Source organism: Thermobia domestica, chromosome 1 (assembly GCF_964235325.1).
Source record: "Thermobia domestica chromosome 1, izTheDome1.hap1.1, whole genome shotgun sequence".
Lineage (NCBI taxonomy): Eukaryota > Metazoa > Arthropoda > Insecta > Zygentoma > Lepismatidae > Thermobia > Thermobia domestica.
Window position 1 is genome coordinate 34,512,469 of NC_137454.1, and position 18,452 is coordinate 34,530,920.

Sequence of the window (18,452 nt, forward strand, 5' to 3'; positions counted from 1 at the left end):
AAGCCTTAAATCAATGGTTTTCAATTTTTCCCACTTACAACACACTTCACTGTACGCCTACAATGTTGCGGCAGAAGAAAAATACTTCTAAGACATGTGAGTTGGTGTCTGCCATCTTGAAATTGGCTATTTTTAATTCATTCTCATTTTCATAAGAGGAAACCATATGTGATGATACTTTGTTCTTATCTCAAATGTTCTCAGTAATCCTATGTTGAGTTTCTTTTTGCGTCATCACTTAAAATAAGAAGTTATGATTACTTTTCGTTTTCGTGGTATCGTTGCTGGTGATTAAGATAACATGGATGTGACGTATCATTTTGGCACCATGGTATTATTATTATGTTAGTAGAGCGAAGTAAGAACATCATTGCTGATGATTTTAGCAACTGTCACCGAGATAGGGCATCTTTTAATCATAGAACGATATGCAAGTTGATCAAGAAATTAAGGGAAACAGGGTCGGTGGCCAACAATCCAAAATGATGTAGGTCATCCACAATGACTGAAAACACGTCAATAACAGTCAGTGTTGGGCAAAATCAATTGAAATCAATTGCAATTGATCAATCAATTGAAAGTAATTGCTCTGAAAATCAATTGCAATTGATTTCAATTGCAATTGATTTCAATTTGTAATTGACAATTAATTTCAATTGCAATTGAATTCAATCATAAAATTTGCAATTAAATTTTCGTCAATTGTTAATTGTTAATTGGTCACCAGGCAATTGAAACTTTTAATTGTTAATTGTCAATTGCAAAGGGTGCAATTGAAACATTCAATTGTTAATTGCAATTGACAATTGAAACTTGTAATTGTTAATTTTAATTGTTAATTGCAATTGAAATCAGCAATTAAAACTGAAGATAAGAAGATGTGTGTATATTGTATTGTCCACTTGTTACTGTTTTACATATTTCATATAAGGTACTTGTAAGAAATGCTGGATACCTACCATCCCTTTCCCCCCTGAAAAGAAAGCCGTGAAACTAAGTATTTTTTAAATATATTATGTTTATGGTTCTATCCCCCTCGAAAGAACTCTATAGGCCCGTAATGCATACAATAGGAATGAGCACAAGCGAGTTCGAGCGAGTTTTCTTTAAAACTCGACTCGACTCGAAGCAGACATCTTTGAGTTCGACTCGAGATCTCGGCTCGAAAAATTTCCCTCAACTCAACTCGAATTCGGATCGAGTTTCCAGTCGAGTCGAGCCAATCGAGCTAAATCCTTTGTGTAGTTCCAAGTACTACTATCTTCAAGTATCCTACATAGATAATATAATTATCAATGATACTACTACTACTACTACTACTACAACTAATTATTATTATAACACCGTGTACCTGTATAAACATGGAATATAGGCGGTTTTTATCGGAATACTAAAAATTAGTTAACTGTCGATCTCGGTAGTCAAGAAATCTTCAGGAGGCAAGGACATCGGTCACGAGGTTCTTGGTTTGAGTTAAGGAGGAGCAAGTATTCGGGCTCGAGCCAAAAAATGTTACAAGTTATGGGACTCATGCTAAACATGTTTAAAACTGCTCGACCCGGCTTTAGGGTTGTCAACGACTCAAGCGGCTCGCTCACAGCTCATTCACTTATCGAGCCGAACCGAGAAGTGAGCCGAGCCAACAGCTCATCCAACCGAGCCAGCTCACGAGCCGAACCGAACCGAGCTGATTGCTTACCCCAACCGAGCCGGTTACAGCCATTGGCTCAGTTAAGCTAACTCGAACCCAGCCTATGGACTCGTTTCAACGGAGCTGGTTCGAGCCATTGGCTCCAATCGAGCCGAGTCGATAACTCGTCTTTACCGAGCCGGTTCAAGCCATTGGCTCAATTAAGCCCAGTCGATGGGTAATCCCAACCAAACCAGCTCAAGCTGTACGCTCAGTTGAACAGAGCCGGGCCGGTTGACATCACTATTCCGGTTGGGCTTCTACTTTGGCTAAAAAATTGAACCGTGCAGTTCTCAGCCTTGATGGTAAGAACTACAAAAAATGATATGAAATCTTTAGCTTTACGTCCCACGATTATGCCGGTTAGGCTAAAGGGGACGGTGATGGGAAATGAATGAAATGAAGAAAGTGGAAGGAAACGGGAGAACCCCGAGAAAATCCACGAGCACGGTGTTTGCCCACCACAAAGTCCAAATTGCGCGAGCTAGGATCGAACCAGAGACCTCAAGCACCGGAGGTGAACGTTCTACCACTGACCCACTGCGCCCCCTGGTAAGAACTACAGTATATACTTATATTGGTGCTCACGGCGTCATACCACCAACGAATTTCGAGGTGCTTTGTTTTGCATCTTTTGTGCGTGTTTTGTGTCGCTTTGTGCGCCTATTCCTACATTTTGTGCATCACCGGAAGTGGGTCAAAATGGGCCTACAAATATGGCGGAACAAATTATTGCTCTTCCGCCACCAATGAATTTCGAGGTCGTTTCCTTCACATCGTTTTGTGCCGTTTTGTGCGTCTACTTCCGTTTTGTGTGTCATGGGAAGTGGGTTAAAATGAGTCCCCAAGGTGGGACGAAAATGACCAAGAGTTCCGCCACTATTAAATCTCGAGGTCGTTAATTTCACATCGCGTACCCTTTTGTGCGTCTATTTCGACGTTTTGTGCGTCACTTGGAAGACGGTCAAAATGGGCCTCAAAGGTGGGACGAAATTGACCCACTGCGCCGCCACTACCGAATTTTGAGGTTCTTTCTTTCGCATCGACTAGTGAATGTTTCGTGCCGTTTCGTGCCCTTATTTCCACGTTTTGTGCGTCACCGGAAGTGGGTCAAAATGGGCTTCAAAGATGGGACGAAAATGACCAAGAGTTCCGCAACTATCGAATTTCGAGGTCGTTAATTTCACACCGCGTACCCTTTTGTGCGCCTATTTCGACGTTTTGTGCGTCACTGGAAGACGGTCAAAATGGGCTTCCAAGATGGGACGAAAATGACCAAGAGTTCCGCAACTATCGAATTTCGAGGTCGTTAATTTCACATTGCGTACCCTTTTGTGCGCCTATTTCGACGTTTTGTGCGTCACTGGAAGACTGTCAAAATGGACCTCGAATGTGGGACGAAAATGACCCACTGCTCCGCCACTACCAAATTTCGTGGTCCTTCCTTTCGCATCGACTAGTTAATGTTTCGTGCCGTTTCGTGCCCTTATTTCCATGTTTTTCGCGTCTCCAGAAGTGTGTCAAAATGGGTCTCCAAAGTGTGACCAAAATGACCCATTGTTCCGACACTATCGAATTTCTAGGTCGTTTCTTTTGCATCGTTTAGTGCCTATTTTTTTTTTTTTTTTTAAGTTTTCTGGACCTACTTCCTCGTCTTGTGCGTCACCGGAAGTGAGTTAAACAGGCCTTTATAGTGGGAGTTAAAAGGCTCACTGTTCCGCCACTATCGAATTTCGGGGTCGGTTCTTTCGCATCGTTTAGTGCCTGTTTTGTACATCTTGTGCGTCACCAGAAGTGTGTCAAAATGGGCTTCCAAACTGTGACGAAAATGACCCACTTCTCCGTCACTACCGAATTTCGTGGTCCTTCCTTTCGCATCGACTAGTGAATGTTTCGTGCCGTTTCGTGCCCTTATTTCCACGTTTTGCGCGTCACCAGAAGTGTGTCAAAATGGGCCTCCAAAGTGTGACGAAAATGACTCACTCCTCCGTCACTACCGAATTTCGAGGTCCTTCCTTTCGCATTGACTAGTGCCTGTTTTGTTACGTTTTGTGCCCCTATTTCCACGTTTTGTTCGTCACCAGAAGTGTGTCAAGATGAGCCTCCAAGGTGTGACGAAAATGACCCACTGTTCCGACACTATGGAATTTCTAGATCGTTACTTTCGCATCGTTTAGTGCACTTTTTTTTTAAAAAAAGATGGTTTTCTGTGCCTATTCTCGTGTTGTGCATCACCCGAGGTGAGTTAAACGGGGCTTTAAAGTGGGAGTTAAATGGCTTACTGTTCCGCCACTATCGAATTTCGGGGTTGGTTCTTTCGCATCGTTTAGTGTGTATTTTGTACCGTTCTGTTCGCCTACTTCCACGTTTTGAGCATCACCAGAAATGCGTCAAAATGGTCCATCAATGTGTGAGGAAACAGAGCCATTGTTCCGCCACTATCGAATTTGGAGGTCGTTTCTTTCGCATCGTATAGTGCCTCCTTTGTACTGTTTTGTGCTCCTATTTCCACTTTAGTGCGACAACGAAAATGGGTCAAAATGGCCTACAAGTATAGCGGAATAACTTAATGCTGTTCCGTCACCATCGAATGTCGAGGTCGTTTTCTTCACATTTTTTATGCATGATTTGTGTCGCTTTGTGCATCAGTGGGAGAGGGTGAAAATGGACCTTGAAAGTGGAATGAATATGTCTTTTTCTGCCATATTTGTAGGTCGTCTTTGACCCACTTTCGTTGGGCTATAAAACGTGAAAATATGCGCAGAAACGGTAAAAAACATGCACTAAACAATGCGAAAAAGCGACCTTGAAATTCGATACTGGTGGGAGAGTGGATCATTTTTCTTCCTACATTGAATGCCCATTTTGACCCACTACCATTGATTCACAAAACGTGGAAATAGGTTTACAAAACGGTAGAAAACACGCACAAGATGATGTGAAGGAAACGACCTCGAAATCGTTCCTGACGGAACAGCATTAACTTGTTCCGCCATTTTTGTAGGATAACATTGACCCATTTCCGGTGACGCAGAAAACGAGGAAATAGGCGCTCAAAACGACACAAAAAAAATTCCATGTAATTAGCTAAATTTCCATTTAAGTTTGTAAGCTTAATTATATGGAAAATTTTATACATTTTTCCTTTACATTGGTCTACTTTAAGTTGATTTGGGACTTTTAAATTTTATTCAGTTTTCCACTGAAAAGTATCTATAATTCAACAAGGAAATAATTATTAACTATAATTATTATCTATATAAAATTGAATTCATTGTAATTTGTTCCATAACAAACACTTTACCATTTCGTACTAACTGTTATGCCCGTTCTTCGCATGGATCAGATAAAATATCAATGTAAACGAGCTGGACAACGAGAGAACAATTAAGAAACATTTCTAAAATTGGATATATTTTGTGTGAATATACATCCAACAACGTACATGTGTTCTCATTGCGAAGGCCGATGGGGCTGAATTTGAACGTATACACTATCGGGGGTGTCACTATACGTCTGAGCAACCCCAATAAATATGGATTCGACACAAATTCTACTACATTTACATGTCCCGGTGAACCACCCCTCAGACCCCCTTGGTTCGTATTGTGAAAAAATCTCCTCTGACCCCCAACCAATACCGCGAAAACTATGAATGTGACACTAACATCTGCCATTTTCTACTACTTTTTACATATGCCGGTAAAAGTCCCTATAATCCTCTGGTTCCAATTTTAGAAAAAAACAATGCCTCTGGCCCACAGCCGATGGGGGCTGTATTTGGAAGTCAACGCCTGTGGAAGTATCACCATTCATCTCAGCGACAGCGAAAACTATGAATTTGACACTAATATCGGTCACTTTCCATTATTTTTACATGTCTCGCAATTCCCCAGCCCCGATGACTCCCGGCCCGCATACAATGCTGGCTAAATTTGAAAATCATCGCTAATAAAAGTATCACCATTGATCTCAGCCACCGCGAAAACTACGGATTTGACATCGGTCATTGTGGATTACTTTTACATGTCTCGTGATCCCATTTATAATGCCCCCCTTTCTTAGCTGATAGGGGCTAAATATGAAAATAAACGCGGTCTTGAGTTTCACCATTGAGCTCAGCTATCCCGAAAACTATGGATTTGACATTAATATCGGTCATTTTCTACTACTTTTTACATGTCTCGAAATTCCCCCCTCTGGTGACCCAAGGCCCACATACAACGGTGGATGAATTTGAAAGTCATCGCTAATGGTAGTGTCGCCATTGATATCAGCAACCGCGAGAACTATGGATTTGACACTAATATCGGTCATTTTGGATTACTTTTACGTTTCGGTATCCCTTCCTCCCGTTGACCCACGGCCCGCAGCCGAACACGGTGAATTTGGAAGTTAATGCGATCGGAGTTTCACCATGGATCTCAGCGACCACGGAAACTATGAAATCGACACTGATATCGTTCTACTTTTACATGTCCCGGTAAACGCCCCCCTGAGACCCCCTGGTTTGAATTTTGTTAAAATTGCTTTGCCTTAGTGTGGGACCTGGACCAAGGTATCTTTGACCAAAATTTGGTAACTGTCGGTCGACTTTTCTGGTCCCCAGGCCGATCCCGGTAAACGTCCCCTGGGGACCCCCTAGTAAGGAATTAAAAAAAAACTCTTCGTCTTGGTCTGGGGCCTAGACCAAGCTATCCATGACCAAATTTTGAAAAGTTTCGGTCTACTCGTCTCGTCCACAGGACGCACAAAGATAGACAGACAGACATACGAACAAACTCTATTTTATTTATATTAGAAAGGTCAGATTCGCCGTTATTGTATTAGTTCGGTGTTTGAGCAATTGATCGTAGAAATTCAAACTTCAATGAGTGATAATTTTATAGGCTTGTTTTATTACAAGTTTAAACTCTTTAGTCAGTAGAGAAGAGGGCGTGAATCATGGGTCAGAGTTGATGACAATGTGTTTTGGTGGGTCTGTGTGTCACAGTGGGTGAGAGTGGTTTATGGTGGGTGGTGGGTCACAGTGGGTCACGGTGGGTCGTGGGTCACGACGGGTGGTGAGTCAATTGGTCGTGGCTAAAGTTTTCATTGCCCCACGCCCTCTCTGAACTACAGTGTTGAAAATTAATCAGTGAAAATCAATTGCAATTGATCAATCAATTGAAAGTAATTGCTGTGGAAATCAATTGCAATTGAATCAATTGCCAATTAATTTCAATTGCAATTGAATTACAGAATTCAATTGCAATTACTTTCCACTGCAATTACTTTCAATCAATTGATCAATTGCAATTGATTCTCCTTTTTCAATGGCCAACTGCAATTAACAATTAACCATTACTTATTTCAATTGTTAATTGCAATTAACAATTAAATTTTCAGATTAATTGTTAATTGTTAATTCAATTGAAATTTGCCCAACACTGATAACAGTGTTAGCAGCATTTAACAAGAGCCCGAATCGAAGCATTTGTTAATTCTCCGTGAAAAGTGATGTTAGTCGCACACCATCATGCGTGTTTTGCTCCTGTATGAGTATTACTCCTACAAGCTAAAAGTGTAAACGCATCTTTTAGAAGGTTACCTCGATCGGAGTTTAGAATTCTCGGAATGGGCAACATATCAAATACGTTAAAATATCTCTTTCGCCTACGATATCTTATTTACAGATGAGGCCAACTTTTAGGTTTTTGGTTACGTGAACAAACAGAATGTTTACTCCTAGACAGACAACAAATTCTACTCGTGTGAAACATCTGTTGACTTTCTTGGAAGGGTGATGTAATGTTGTGCTATGTAGTGGAGTCATGTTGTGAGTTTTCTGTTTATCAATAGTATCTGAACAGTAATCTCTCTTATCTTAAGCTACAATATCCCCAGTCCTTTACTAACAAGACTAGTGGCCCTCTCTATTATGAAAATTGTATTAATGAATATTTGGAAATGCAGTTCCCCAAATCTCGGATTGGTAGATGCAGTGCTGTTAAGTAGTCACGACAATTTCCTGACTTCACTCCTTTAGATTTTTATCTTTAGGGACATCTCTAGTCCATTGTATAAAGCTGGATATTGACCACCTAAGCAAAGCATAATACCTAAAACTCTTTCAGCAAGGGTTTGGATGAATTGGAAAAAAGAAAAACTCAGACAATTTGGCAGAAAGGATAACGCATCGAACATATCCTTTGATTGGGACATGTGGTATGTAACGTTCACGAACATTTACAGAAGCCTCGGACCAGGACTGAAACTTGGCATGACCTCAGTAAAAGAAAATGGACATGAGATATCGAACATGGAATATTAGAAGTCTTTATTGGGCAGGAGCTTTAAAATCCATAACAATCGAGTTAGAGAAATACAGGATGGACCTAGTAGGAGTTCAGGAGGTTAGGTGGAAACGGAATGGTACTGTGACGTCTGGAAACTTTCCTTTCTTTTACGGAGCAGGAAATAAAATAACCGGTTATAAACAGGCTGTTTTCGTTCACAAACGAAAAATAAAAGCTATTAAACGGATTGAATTTGTTAATGATAGATTTACTTGTATTACTCTTAAGCAGGCACGTAGCCAAGGGGGGCTCCGAGGGGTCCGGACCTCCCTTCGGGACTAGAAATGAAAAAATTAAGGAAGGATAAAACAAAATGAAATGACAAAAAGAAGGATCAGCGTTAAAAATTAAAAAGAAAACTACAGGAAGCTTTTGCTTAATCTTTCTTATGAGGAGATTTGTATTACTTGCCCCAATATGGTGGCGAGGTAAGCGAGGTATTCTGGAAGAGTCAGGGAAGTTGAAATTTCAAGAAAAGTTACGGAATTCTCAGAATTGCTGCTACTAGTCAGGGAGATTTCAAGCTTTCAAAAGCATAAGTGCCGTTGTGCAACAGCGTGGACATTTTTAATCATAACTTTTCGTCATCGCATCCTTGCAGTATCAAACATGTTATTTCAAGGACAATTTTCTGTTGCTCCTTTAACCTTTCATTTGGAACCGACAGTAGTTGACGGAATAATAAAAACAAAAAATTATGTTAAAAGAAAGTTCAGTTAGCATTTGATTTAACACAGAAAGGAACGCATATATTGTAAAACTAGTTGAATATACACATGCTTCGCACACGGGCTGTATTTGAAAGTCAACGCCTGTGGGAATATCACCATTGATCTCAACGACCGCGAAAACTATGGATTTGATACTAATATCGGTCATTTTGGGCTATTTTTTTACATGTCTCGGTATCCACCTCCCGCTGACTCCCGGCCCGCATACTTGCAAGTCATCGCTAATGGAAGTGTCACCATTGATTTCAGTGACCGCGAAAAGTATGGATTTGACACTAATATTGGTCATTTTGGATTACTTTTATATGTCTTGGTATCTCACCCCCCTCCAGTGACCCCCGGCCCGGAGCCATATAGCGGGAATTTGGAAGTTAATGCGACTGGAGTTTCACCATTGATTTCAGCGACCGCGAAAATTTGAATTCGACACTAATAGCTCAAGTGGTAGAGCGTTGGCTTCGCATTCGGGAGGTCGTGGCTTTGAATCTCGCTGCCTACCATCCTGACTGAGGTTTTCCAGGGTTTCCCTCAGTCCTACCAGGCAAATGTCGGGATGGCACCTACTAAACAGGCCCTGGTCGATACCTTCCCAAATCCTTTCCATGGTTAATGTTGTTGGATATCCAATGTAAAATGGCCTCTGAGCTGTATCTGGTGATTGTTAAATAAATAAATAAATATCGGTCATTTTCTACTACTTTTACATGTCCCGGTAAACGCCCCCTGAGACCCTCCTGATTCGAATTTCGACAAAAACGTTTAACTCTGGTCTGGAGCCTGGACCAAGGTACTCGTGACTAAAATTTGGTAACTCTCGGTCAATTTGTCTGGTTCCCAAGCCGGTTCCGGTAAACGCCCCCCTGAGACCCCACTGTTTCGAAATTTGAAAAAAGCGCTTCGTCTTGATCTGGGGCCTGGGCCAAGCTACCCCTGACCAAAATTTGGTAACTCTCGGTCCACTCGTATGGTCCTCAGGCCGCACACAGACAGACAGACAGACAAACACACAAACAAACTCTTTATTTTATCTATATTAGAAGATAGTTTACAAGACAGTATTCAGTATGTACTTTTTATAATAATTGAGGTCATGACGAAAGGAAAATTGTTATATTTGAATAAACAGAAGGACGTAAATATTGCAAAATCTTTTTCATAGTTTGTTATTAAAATACTTGCCAACATATCCTCATTTTATTGTCCTAACAAACCGATGTAGTTAAGTAGTTTAGATTGATAGTAAAGTAGTTTAGATTGATCGAGCTCCTGGGCCTTCAGAATTTCTTGTCACTCCCCCCCCCCCCCCCCGTTACGAAATCTGGCCAATATATGTCCCAGTAAAATAGAGTGATCGAGCCCCTTTTGTGATGACCAAAGTATTTCATGTCACGGACCACCCTCTTCACGAAATCCTGGCTACGTGCCTGTCTTAAGGGTCGGTGCTCTGATGTTATTGTTTTAAATGTACATGCTTCAATTGAAGATAAGAATGACGATATAAAAGACAGTATTTACGAAGAAGTGGAACGGATATTTTACCAACGGATATGAGAATTCTATTAGGGAATTTCAATGCGAAGGTAGGACGAAAGAATATTTTCAAAGTGATTATAGGGAGAGTGAAAGTCAGTATAAGGAAACTAATGGACAACGGTGTTAGACTCGTGAACTTTACAACCTTGTAGCGAAGCGTACAAAATTCCCACATCGTGACGTTCATAGAGTTATTTAAAACTCACCAGACAGTAAGATACATAATCAAATTAATCACGTTTTTGTACTTTGAAGAAGACAATCTAGCATAACTGGTGTTCTATCGTTTAGAGGAGCTGATTGTTAATAATGGGTAAATTCCCTGGAAGATATTTTTCGGAAATATTCCCGGGAAGATTCCCAAAATGGGAATTTTCAGGGAATTTATGTACAATCACAAACAAAATTGCATTATATTACTGTATTTTGATTTCAAAGTTAAATTCGTTTTTTTTATCACAGTATATTATTAGTGTTGTCTCCAGAGGCATCTTTAAAATATATATTCTGAACGGTATTATCTAATTAATATTTTATTATATTTAGAGAGTACGCATAAATGTATATTTACTTACAACCCCCATCAGGAAGTCGCGGTTGAAAAGAGAGATTGCCGCCGTCGACGGTGGCCTCTTTCCGACGGCGGCGCTGGCGCATTTACTGTCCCTTTAAGGCTATTTGCCGCCTGCTCGAGAAAACAACTATTCGTCGCGGTCGAAAATCGCGCTGAAAGACGCCGGCGTCCGGCGCCGGCAATCCGACCGCACCATCTGGTCGGCATGGACAAATTGTTCGATTGTAGGCGGAAGAATCCTGATAAGGATATGCTCCATACAAGTAAATATATGGAAATATGGTATAATACGTCCACATACTTTTACACCGCTAAACAGTTTAAATTTATATGTAAGTGGATTTTTTAAACTTGACTCTACTACTGATAATATAAACATATTACATTTTTAAACAAATTAGGTTGGGTAACTGCCAGTAGGCACATGCCTCATCATTTTATCAACATTTGCGCATATATATCCTATTTATGTTCACAATATTTGGAAGATCCTGACTTAACTTTATAATTTTGCACGTAACATTGCCATACAAGATCTTTCTTCCTACCTAGTTCTCGAAATTTCATGTGTTAATTTACGTGTAAGAGAAATCCGAGTACCCCTTCAGAAATTCGAGTCAGAGACAGACCGACGTCTATTACTAACGATAGTTTGGGGTTTTATTAATAGTACTTCATCTCTATTTCAACATAATTTCTACATCACTTTACAAACTGGTTCCTTTTCGTCATTTATAAATTAGTACTTTATTACTTTTTCGTGCAGATGGAAATGGAATTTTAAAAATCATATTATTAGTTATATAAAATACAGTCAACAAATTTTAATTTTTAACCTCCAAATTATTTAAGACCTAAAAGTAAATCATGATAAATGAAAATAAAGTAATTAGTAATAATTGTACTTATAATTTCGTCGATAACGTAAAGAAATGGAAATAAATTTCTTCCCTGGATATGCCAGGGAAAAGACCCGGGGATATTCCCATTTTTTTATTTTCCTTCCCACCGGGAATATTCTCACTCCCCCCACTACTGATTGTGAAACTGACCACCACCTGATAGTAGCACTAATAAGAGGGAGATTATTGTTGCATAAAGGATATATTCAATGCCTGTAAACGGAGAGATTTAATTTAAAGAAATTAGAAAAGAGCCAGGTAAGAGAGGAATATCGGATTGAAGTTTCGCATACATTCTCCGTTTTAGAAGATTCGCAGTGCACTAGTGTTGAGGATACTTGGATTGACATCAGAGATAACTTTAAAATTTCAGCAAAAACGTGGTACATCCGACCATACGTAGGAACAAACCAGGGTTCGACCAGGAATGCATAAAACTAGCAGAGAAGCGAAAACAGGCAAAATTATGTTGGCTACAAAATCGAAATGAATTTAGTATACAAAATATCTTAGACATCATGCGGAAAACTCACAAAACTTTTAGAACAAAGAAACACGATTTCTTGAAAGCTGAAATTAAGGAACTTGAAGATAATAGTAGAAAGGAAACCACTCGGGACAAGTATAAGGGGATCAAAGAATTTTAGAAAGGCCTTACTTATATACCTTATTAAAGAAAGCAGACGGAACAGGTATTAATAATACAGATAGCACCTTAAATAGATGGATAGATCCTTTGACGGTTTGCTTACCACGCAGCCAGAAACTAAAGTACATGGAGAAAGGCAAATATATACCGCAGAACCGTATACTCTAGAACCTATCCAATTAGAAGTACAAATAGCTATGAAGAAATTAAACACAAATCTGCGGATGTAGACGAAATTTCGGCTGAGTTAATTTTAGCTAGAGAGGAAAATTGAGGAACAAAAAACACAAACTTATCTCCCTTATCTAGAACATGAGAAATGGCCTGAAACAAGGTGATGCGTTGTCCCTATTAGTACTCAACTTTGTCCTGGATTACACTATAAGGAAAATCAAAGATAGTAACCAAGGCATAGTTGAATGGCATTTACCAGGTTATGGCGTATGCTGATGATGTAAATTTAATAAGGGGTGATAGAAGAACAATAGGAAGAAATGCAGAGGTGTTATTAAACATTTGCAGGGACATTGGTTTGGAAGTAAATACAGAGAAAACTAGATACATGAAAATTCGTCCGGATCGTAATACTGCAAATTATGGATGCGTTAAAATATCAAATAATACTTCTGATAAAATGGGTATTTTCAAACATGTATCATCAATATTAACAGAAGAAAATCATATTGAAGAAGAAACTAAAGGTCGACTAATATAAGGGAATTTGTGTTATTATTCATTTCATAATCTTTTCTGTCGAGAAATTTGAAGCTAAAATATATAAAACGATAATCATACCTGATGTTCTGCATGTTTACGAAATGTGGTCGTTTACTTTGAGGGAACAACGTAGTCTGAAAGTGTTTGAGAGTAAGATCATGAGACGAATATTCGGACCGAAGAGGAACGGGAATAGAGAATGTCAGAAACTTTATAACCAGGAACTACATACTTTATACGGCATACCCAACATTGTTAGGGTCACCAAGTCTAGGAGGCTTAGGTGGACAGGTCATGTAGCCAGAATGGAAGAAAGTACTAATGCCTTCAAAATCTTAACTAAAAACCAATCGGAAAACATGTGCGCACATAAAAGGACAATATAAGAGAATACGTTGCTATTTAGCTCGATTTCACTAATGTGCTGGAACAATCATGTGAAAAAACGATGTTGACCTTTTTCGATATAAATCGTCGTTAACTCCATTAATGTGTTTCTATATACGAAAGTTAGCATGACATATTATTTATACCCCTAATTAAACGATCTAAACGACTCTGAATAACACCATTAACCTGTAATTTATATATAAATATCACGTGGTCAAAAATGCTCTGTATCAATCGATAGACACCCTAAATTTAATAGAATATAGGGCCAGATGGTAAATTACCAAATGTCATTTTTGGGAAAATAGATAAAAAACTTTTTATGGTGTCATTTTGATATGTAATTATCTATAAAGGTAATCAAGAAAATTCTGTCGCCTTTTGGGGAGGTGTGTGTTCAATTGGCCCTCACACTATGAGTTGAATACGAATGGAGATTAGACGAAGGTCAGTTGTGGGTGTGGGTATATACAACATACTACCTGGTTGTAGTAGTTCAGTTACACCACGAACTTGCGTAAAGACAGAATGAACATGCGACTTCCAAAGGGCGTCATACGGGGGTGTGAGCTGTACGAGTTCAAACTGAGGTCAAACGCCGCACATAGAAGTATTTGGCTTTGATACCCGGTCAAAAATATTTACCATTTAGTATCATAGAATAATCGACTAAATTAAATTACTATGTGTTTACCTGTCTTAAAGATGCATTATAGCCATCGGGTTCTGCAGTATTGTACAATCAGGGAAATCAGGTAAATTACATTATCTTGTGTATGAATTATATATTTTTACTGCTTTAAGCTGTCTGTGGTGAATACTTTGAAACTTTTTAGGAGAAACGTTTTAGTTCTGCTATTAATTAACATTTACTTCACTAAACAATTGATTAAAAAGTAACATAAACATAAAATAGAAACAATAATACACTTTTTTTAGGGTGTGGCCAAAAGTGTGGACTGGGCGAAATATTTGAGAATCTGTTAATCCAGTGTATCCGAAGTAAATTGAAAACAATGCTGGTGATAAGGAGAAGCATTATGACGTGGTTTAGGTTGTCCTTAATAGATAAATATATATGTTAATGAAAACAAAAGACATTCTAATAACATTTTTGTACTACTTTATTGCTAACACACACAGATTTGCAATTGCGTTTAAATTAAGTCGTATATTAGAAAATAAATCAAAACTGATTATTGTTAACTAAAACGATTATCTAGAGGTAATGGAAAGAGATTTTATGTTTTCTTTACTTTCCCATTAATATTTTTAAAAAAATTGAATGTTACCTATGAATAGTATTATATAGTACGGCCACTTAGAGTTTTATCAATGTTGTGTTAATAACACTGGTCTACATATGAAAACTTTTTTTCTGCTGACTAAGATATTTGACTTGTTTTTTAATAAATCGAGGTCGCTGATTCCAGTGGTGTAGTTAGTTTTTGCCTATCACGTCAGAATTTTACACAAACTGATCATACTTACACTGACAGGATTTCTTTTTTGTTCCATATATCTTAGTAAGAAACTTACATTAAATATTGTACTATTGTCTTAATATTAATATACGGAACAATTTACGTTAAAGTTACTGACACCCACCTACACATATTATACTATATATATATGGTATACAATTTGATGTGCAATATGATGTTTATGGTTCCGGAATATTACGTATGGAGTAGTTTTGCGAACCTATTTGTCATAATGAATTTAGACTTGATAGAAAATTAAGCAAATCCAATACATTTTTTAATTTCATTTACGACCTCAAGCTGATAAGTGCACACATCTAAATAGCACAACGTGCTTACCTACTTAAGCAAAAATCTTCGTTTCTTTGATTTTCTGGTGTAAGTGGCCTCCGGAACGTCACGCTACAAGCACCAGCGATAGTCCGCCATCATGTTTTCGTTCCACCTTTCCTGATATGGTTCTCCATGGTTTTGATATCCTGGTGAAATCGTTCTCCCTGTTCTTCACTAAGAGCACCAAGATTGGAAGGAAAATAGTCTAGATGGCTGTGTAGGAAGTGAAGATTCACACTCATATTTACTCCTAACTTCTGAAATGTGGCCAACAAATTGTCAACAAGTTCCTCGTAGTCGTCCGCTTTAAAGTTTCCAAGAAAGTTTGTAACAACGGCAAAAAAATCATCCCATGCATCTCTTTCTGTGGGGTTCATGGTTTGTAAGAACTCTTTATCTTTCATTAGCAACTTTATCTGGGGACCGTCAAAAATACCAGCTTGCACTTTTTCCTGTGTCAATGCAGGAAATTTCGAGCATATCTATTTGAAGCAAGCACCATCCTGATTCAAAGCTTTTACATACTATTTCATTAATCCCAGCTTTATGTGTAGTGGAGGGAGTAACACTTTCTTATGGTCAATAAGCAGTTCGCTCTGGATGTTTTTCCCTCCCACTTCAAAGTCTACTCTGGCAGACCACGTTCTTCGTACCCAGTGTTCATTCCTTGTACGGCTGTCCCATAAACAAACAAACAAAAAAAAAAAAAAAAAAAAAAAAAACAAGGATATTTCGTAAAACCTGCTTGTTGGCCCAATGACATTGAAATTACCTTGAGCACTCCACACACAAGCTATGTATCTTTCTCATAATTTATCTTCTCAAGGAGCATTTTCAATGTTTGGTAGCTTTCCTTCAAATGTGTGGAGTGACCAACAGGAATGGATGCCAACTTATTGCCATTATGCAGCAATACTCACTTTAAACTCCTCTTCGAAGAGTCAATAAAGATTCTCCATTCATTCGCATCATAATCACATCCCATAGCTACAATACACAAGTTCTTCATCTTTTTGAAAATAATGTAATAGATGCTTCTCTCTGTTCCGATATACGATAGTTGTTCCTGGTGCAACATATTCCTTTCTTTCAATCTTGAACCCACCAATTCTGCTGATGCTTTTGGTAGAGCAAGGTCGCGAATTAAATCATTTAATTCTGACTGAGTGAAGGGTTTGCATGAATTGCATTCATCAGACACCACAAAATCCTCGTCACTACGTTCTGTATTTGTGTTGACAGAGCAATCGTCATCATCACTGGAACTTGCAAACGTGCTGCATGTAGGGATAGGAATTTCATTACTGTGAGGAACAGGTCTTCTAGCAGAGTAAAGATCAGGATACTGAATAGTATGTTTAGATTTCCTGCTCATACCAGATACATTTACCATACAGAAATAGCAGTCATTTACATGATTTTGCTGCTCTCGCCACACCATTGGGATTCCAAAACTAAGGCTTGTTCTTCGACCCTTGCTCCATAGTCTGAGATTTTCTACACAGGTCCTGCATACTTTATGTGGTGCCCATGGTTTCTCTTGGTCGCCCAATTTAATTCCGAAATATGCATGATATACTTTTCGTATAAATTCCGAAGAAATATTTGTTCGTTGTTTCGGGGTTGTGAAAGAACCACAAATATAGCAAAATATATCTGGATCGTTCTTGAACTCTCTACGAATAGATGCCATGTTATTTAACTCGGTACGGCTGCCAACTTCATCAGAATGTGTGTAGTCTACACTACAGTAGTTGTAATCCTGTAGATATCACTACACCAATAGAGTGCACCAATATTAGAAATAACCAGATCAGTAAATGTTTGCAAAACTTTTACAAAATTCTAGCACACCTTTCGCAATCTCTTAACTGGCCGTGTTTTCCATAAACAAAGAGTGCAGCGTAATTCATCACCCTGCATAAAAATTCAGCTGCGAGTGCTCCCTTATTTCAACCCTTTACATACGTAATATCCTCTGAATTACCGATATTTTATTTAATATATTCTTTAATTCTTACGTAATAACTCGTAAAAATAAAATTAAAGGTAACTGTGTATGTGCTGCCATCTTGTGACATCTTGTAGAACTGCGTTACGATTAATGGTTCTAAAGCATACATGAAATATTAGATACAATTTAATTTTGTGAAAATACCTGACGTGATAGAGAAAAACGGATTTCATTTTTGGATTTAGCACACTCGAATTATTAAAGAACAGCTGGTAGTCTCCAGTCAGCAAAATTGATGTAGACCAGTGTAATTTATACGTGAATATTCCGTGTTATAGTCTGTAAAGTATGTCTTCTCTTTGCAGAACACCAGAAAGAGTGTGATGAGAACGGAAGGAAATGTTTGTTGGAAAATCAGGGTAAGAATTTGTCGGTAACTGTCGAGCCATAATATTTATTTTTAATTACCAAGTCTGATAGTCGCCATTCAAATTGTACGTTTCATTTACTATTTGACAAAACATCGTAAAGATTTTATTCTTTCAAAAATGGATCAGCACCTTCTATCTCAGTAATTTTGTTTTCTACTACCGGGGATTGAGCACTTATTGAATAACTTTGCTAATGTTAAGTGTTGTGTATCAATGAATAACAGTAAATCCACAGTAAACTACAATGAATGAGCAGTCATTGTACCTAGTAGTGGTCTTCGAATTTGATATTAAGCCTCTTTTACAAATTTCAGCAAATGCTTATGGATATTGAACTAATTGGTATTTTTAGGGAGCTCGAAGGATACGGAGTAGAAAATTGGCACGAAAGTATGGTTTACAAAAGGTGTCTTTAGAAAATAAAGGAATGAAAAGATTGGAGACTAACTAATAAGAAAAGGACAACCATATATACATGAAATTCCACATCAAATTACGGAGAGAAACTTTTAAAACAAGTGAAGATATTTACAAAAGTATATCAGAGAGAATAGGAACACTAAGAACAGTAGAAAAGTATGAGAAAGTATAAAAGGAAGTGAAATCTATAGAAATTTATTGAGGAAGGAGAAGTATTATGATATCTGTTGAAAATTGCAGTAGGTGGTAGAAGAAGTTGAATGTTATCAGTAGGCGAAACGGATTGTTAAGCATGTGTAAAGAATA

At 38.3% G+C, this 18,452-nt stretch overlaps 1 protein-coding gene across 1 annotated transcript in view; it reads left to right on the forward strand.

Annotated features, from left to right (window-relative positions):
• LOC145678768 (uncharacterized) overlaps positions 1 to 7,788 on the forward strand; it is a 66,734-nt gene extending 58,946 nt beyond the window's left edge. The window contains exon 7 of the mRNA XM_081749302.1: positions 7,733 to 7,788. Within this exon, the coding sequence (XP_081605428.1) occupies positions 7,733 to 7,788 (56 nt within the window). The remainder of the gene's footprint in view (positions 1 to 7,732) is intronic.
• The last annotated feature ends 10,664 nt before the right edge of the window (positions 7,789 to 18,452 follow it).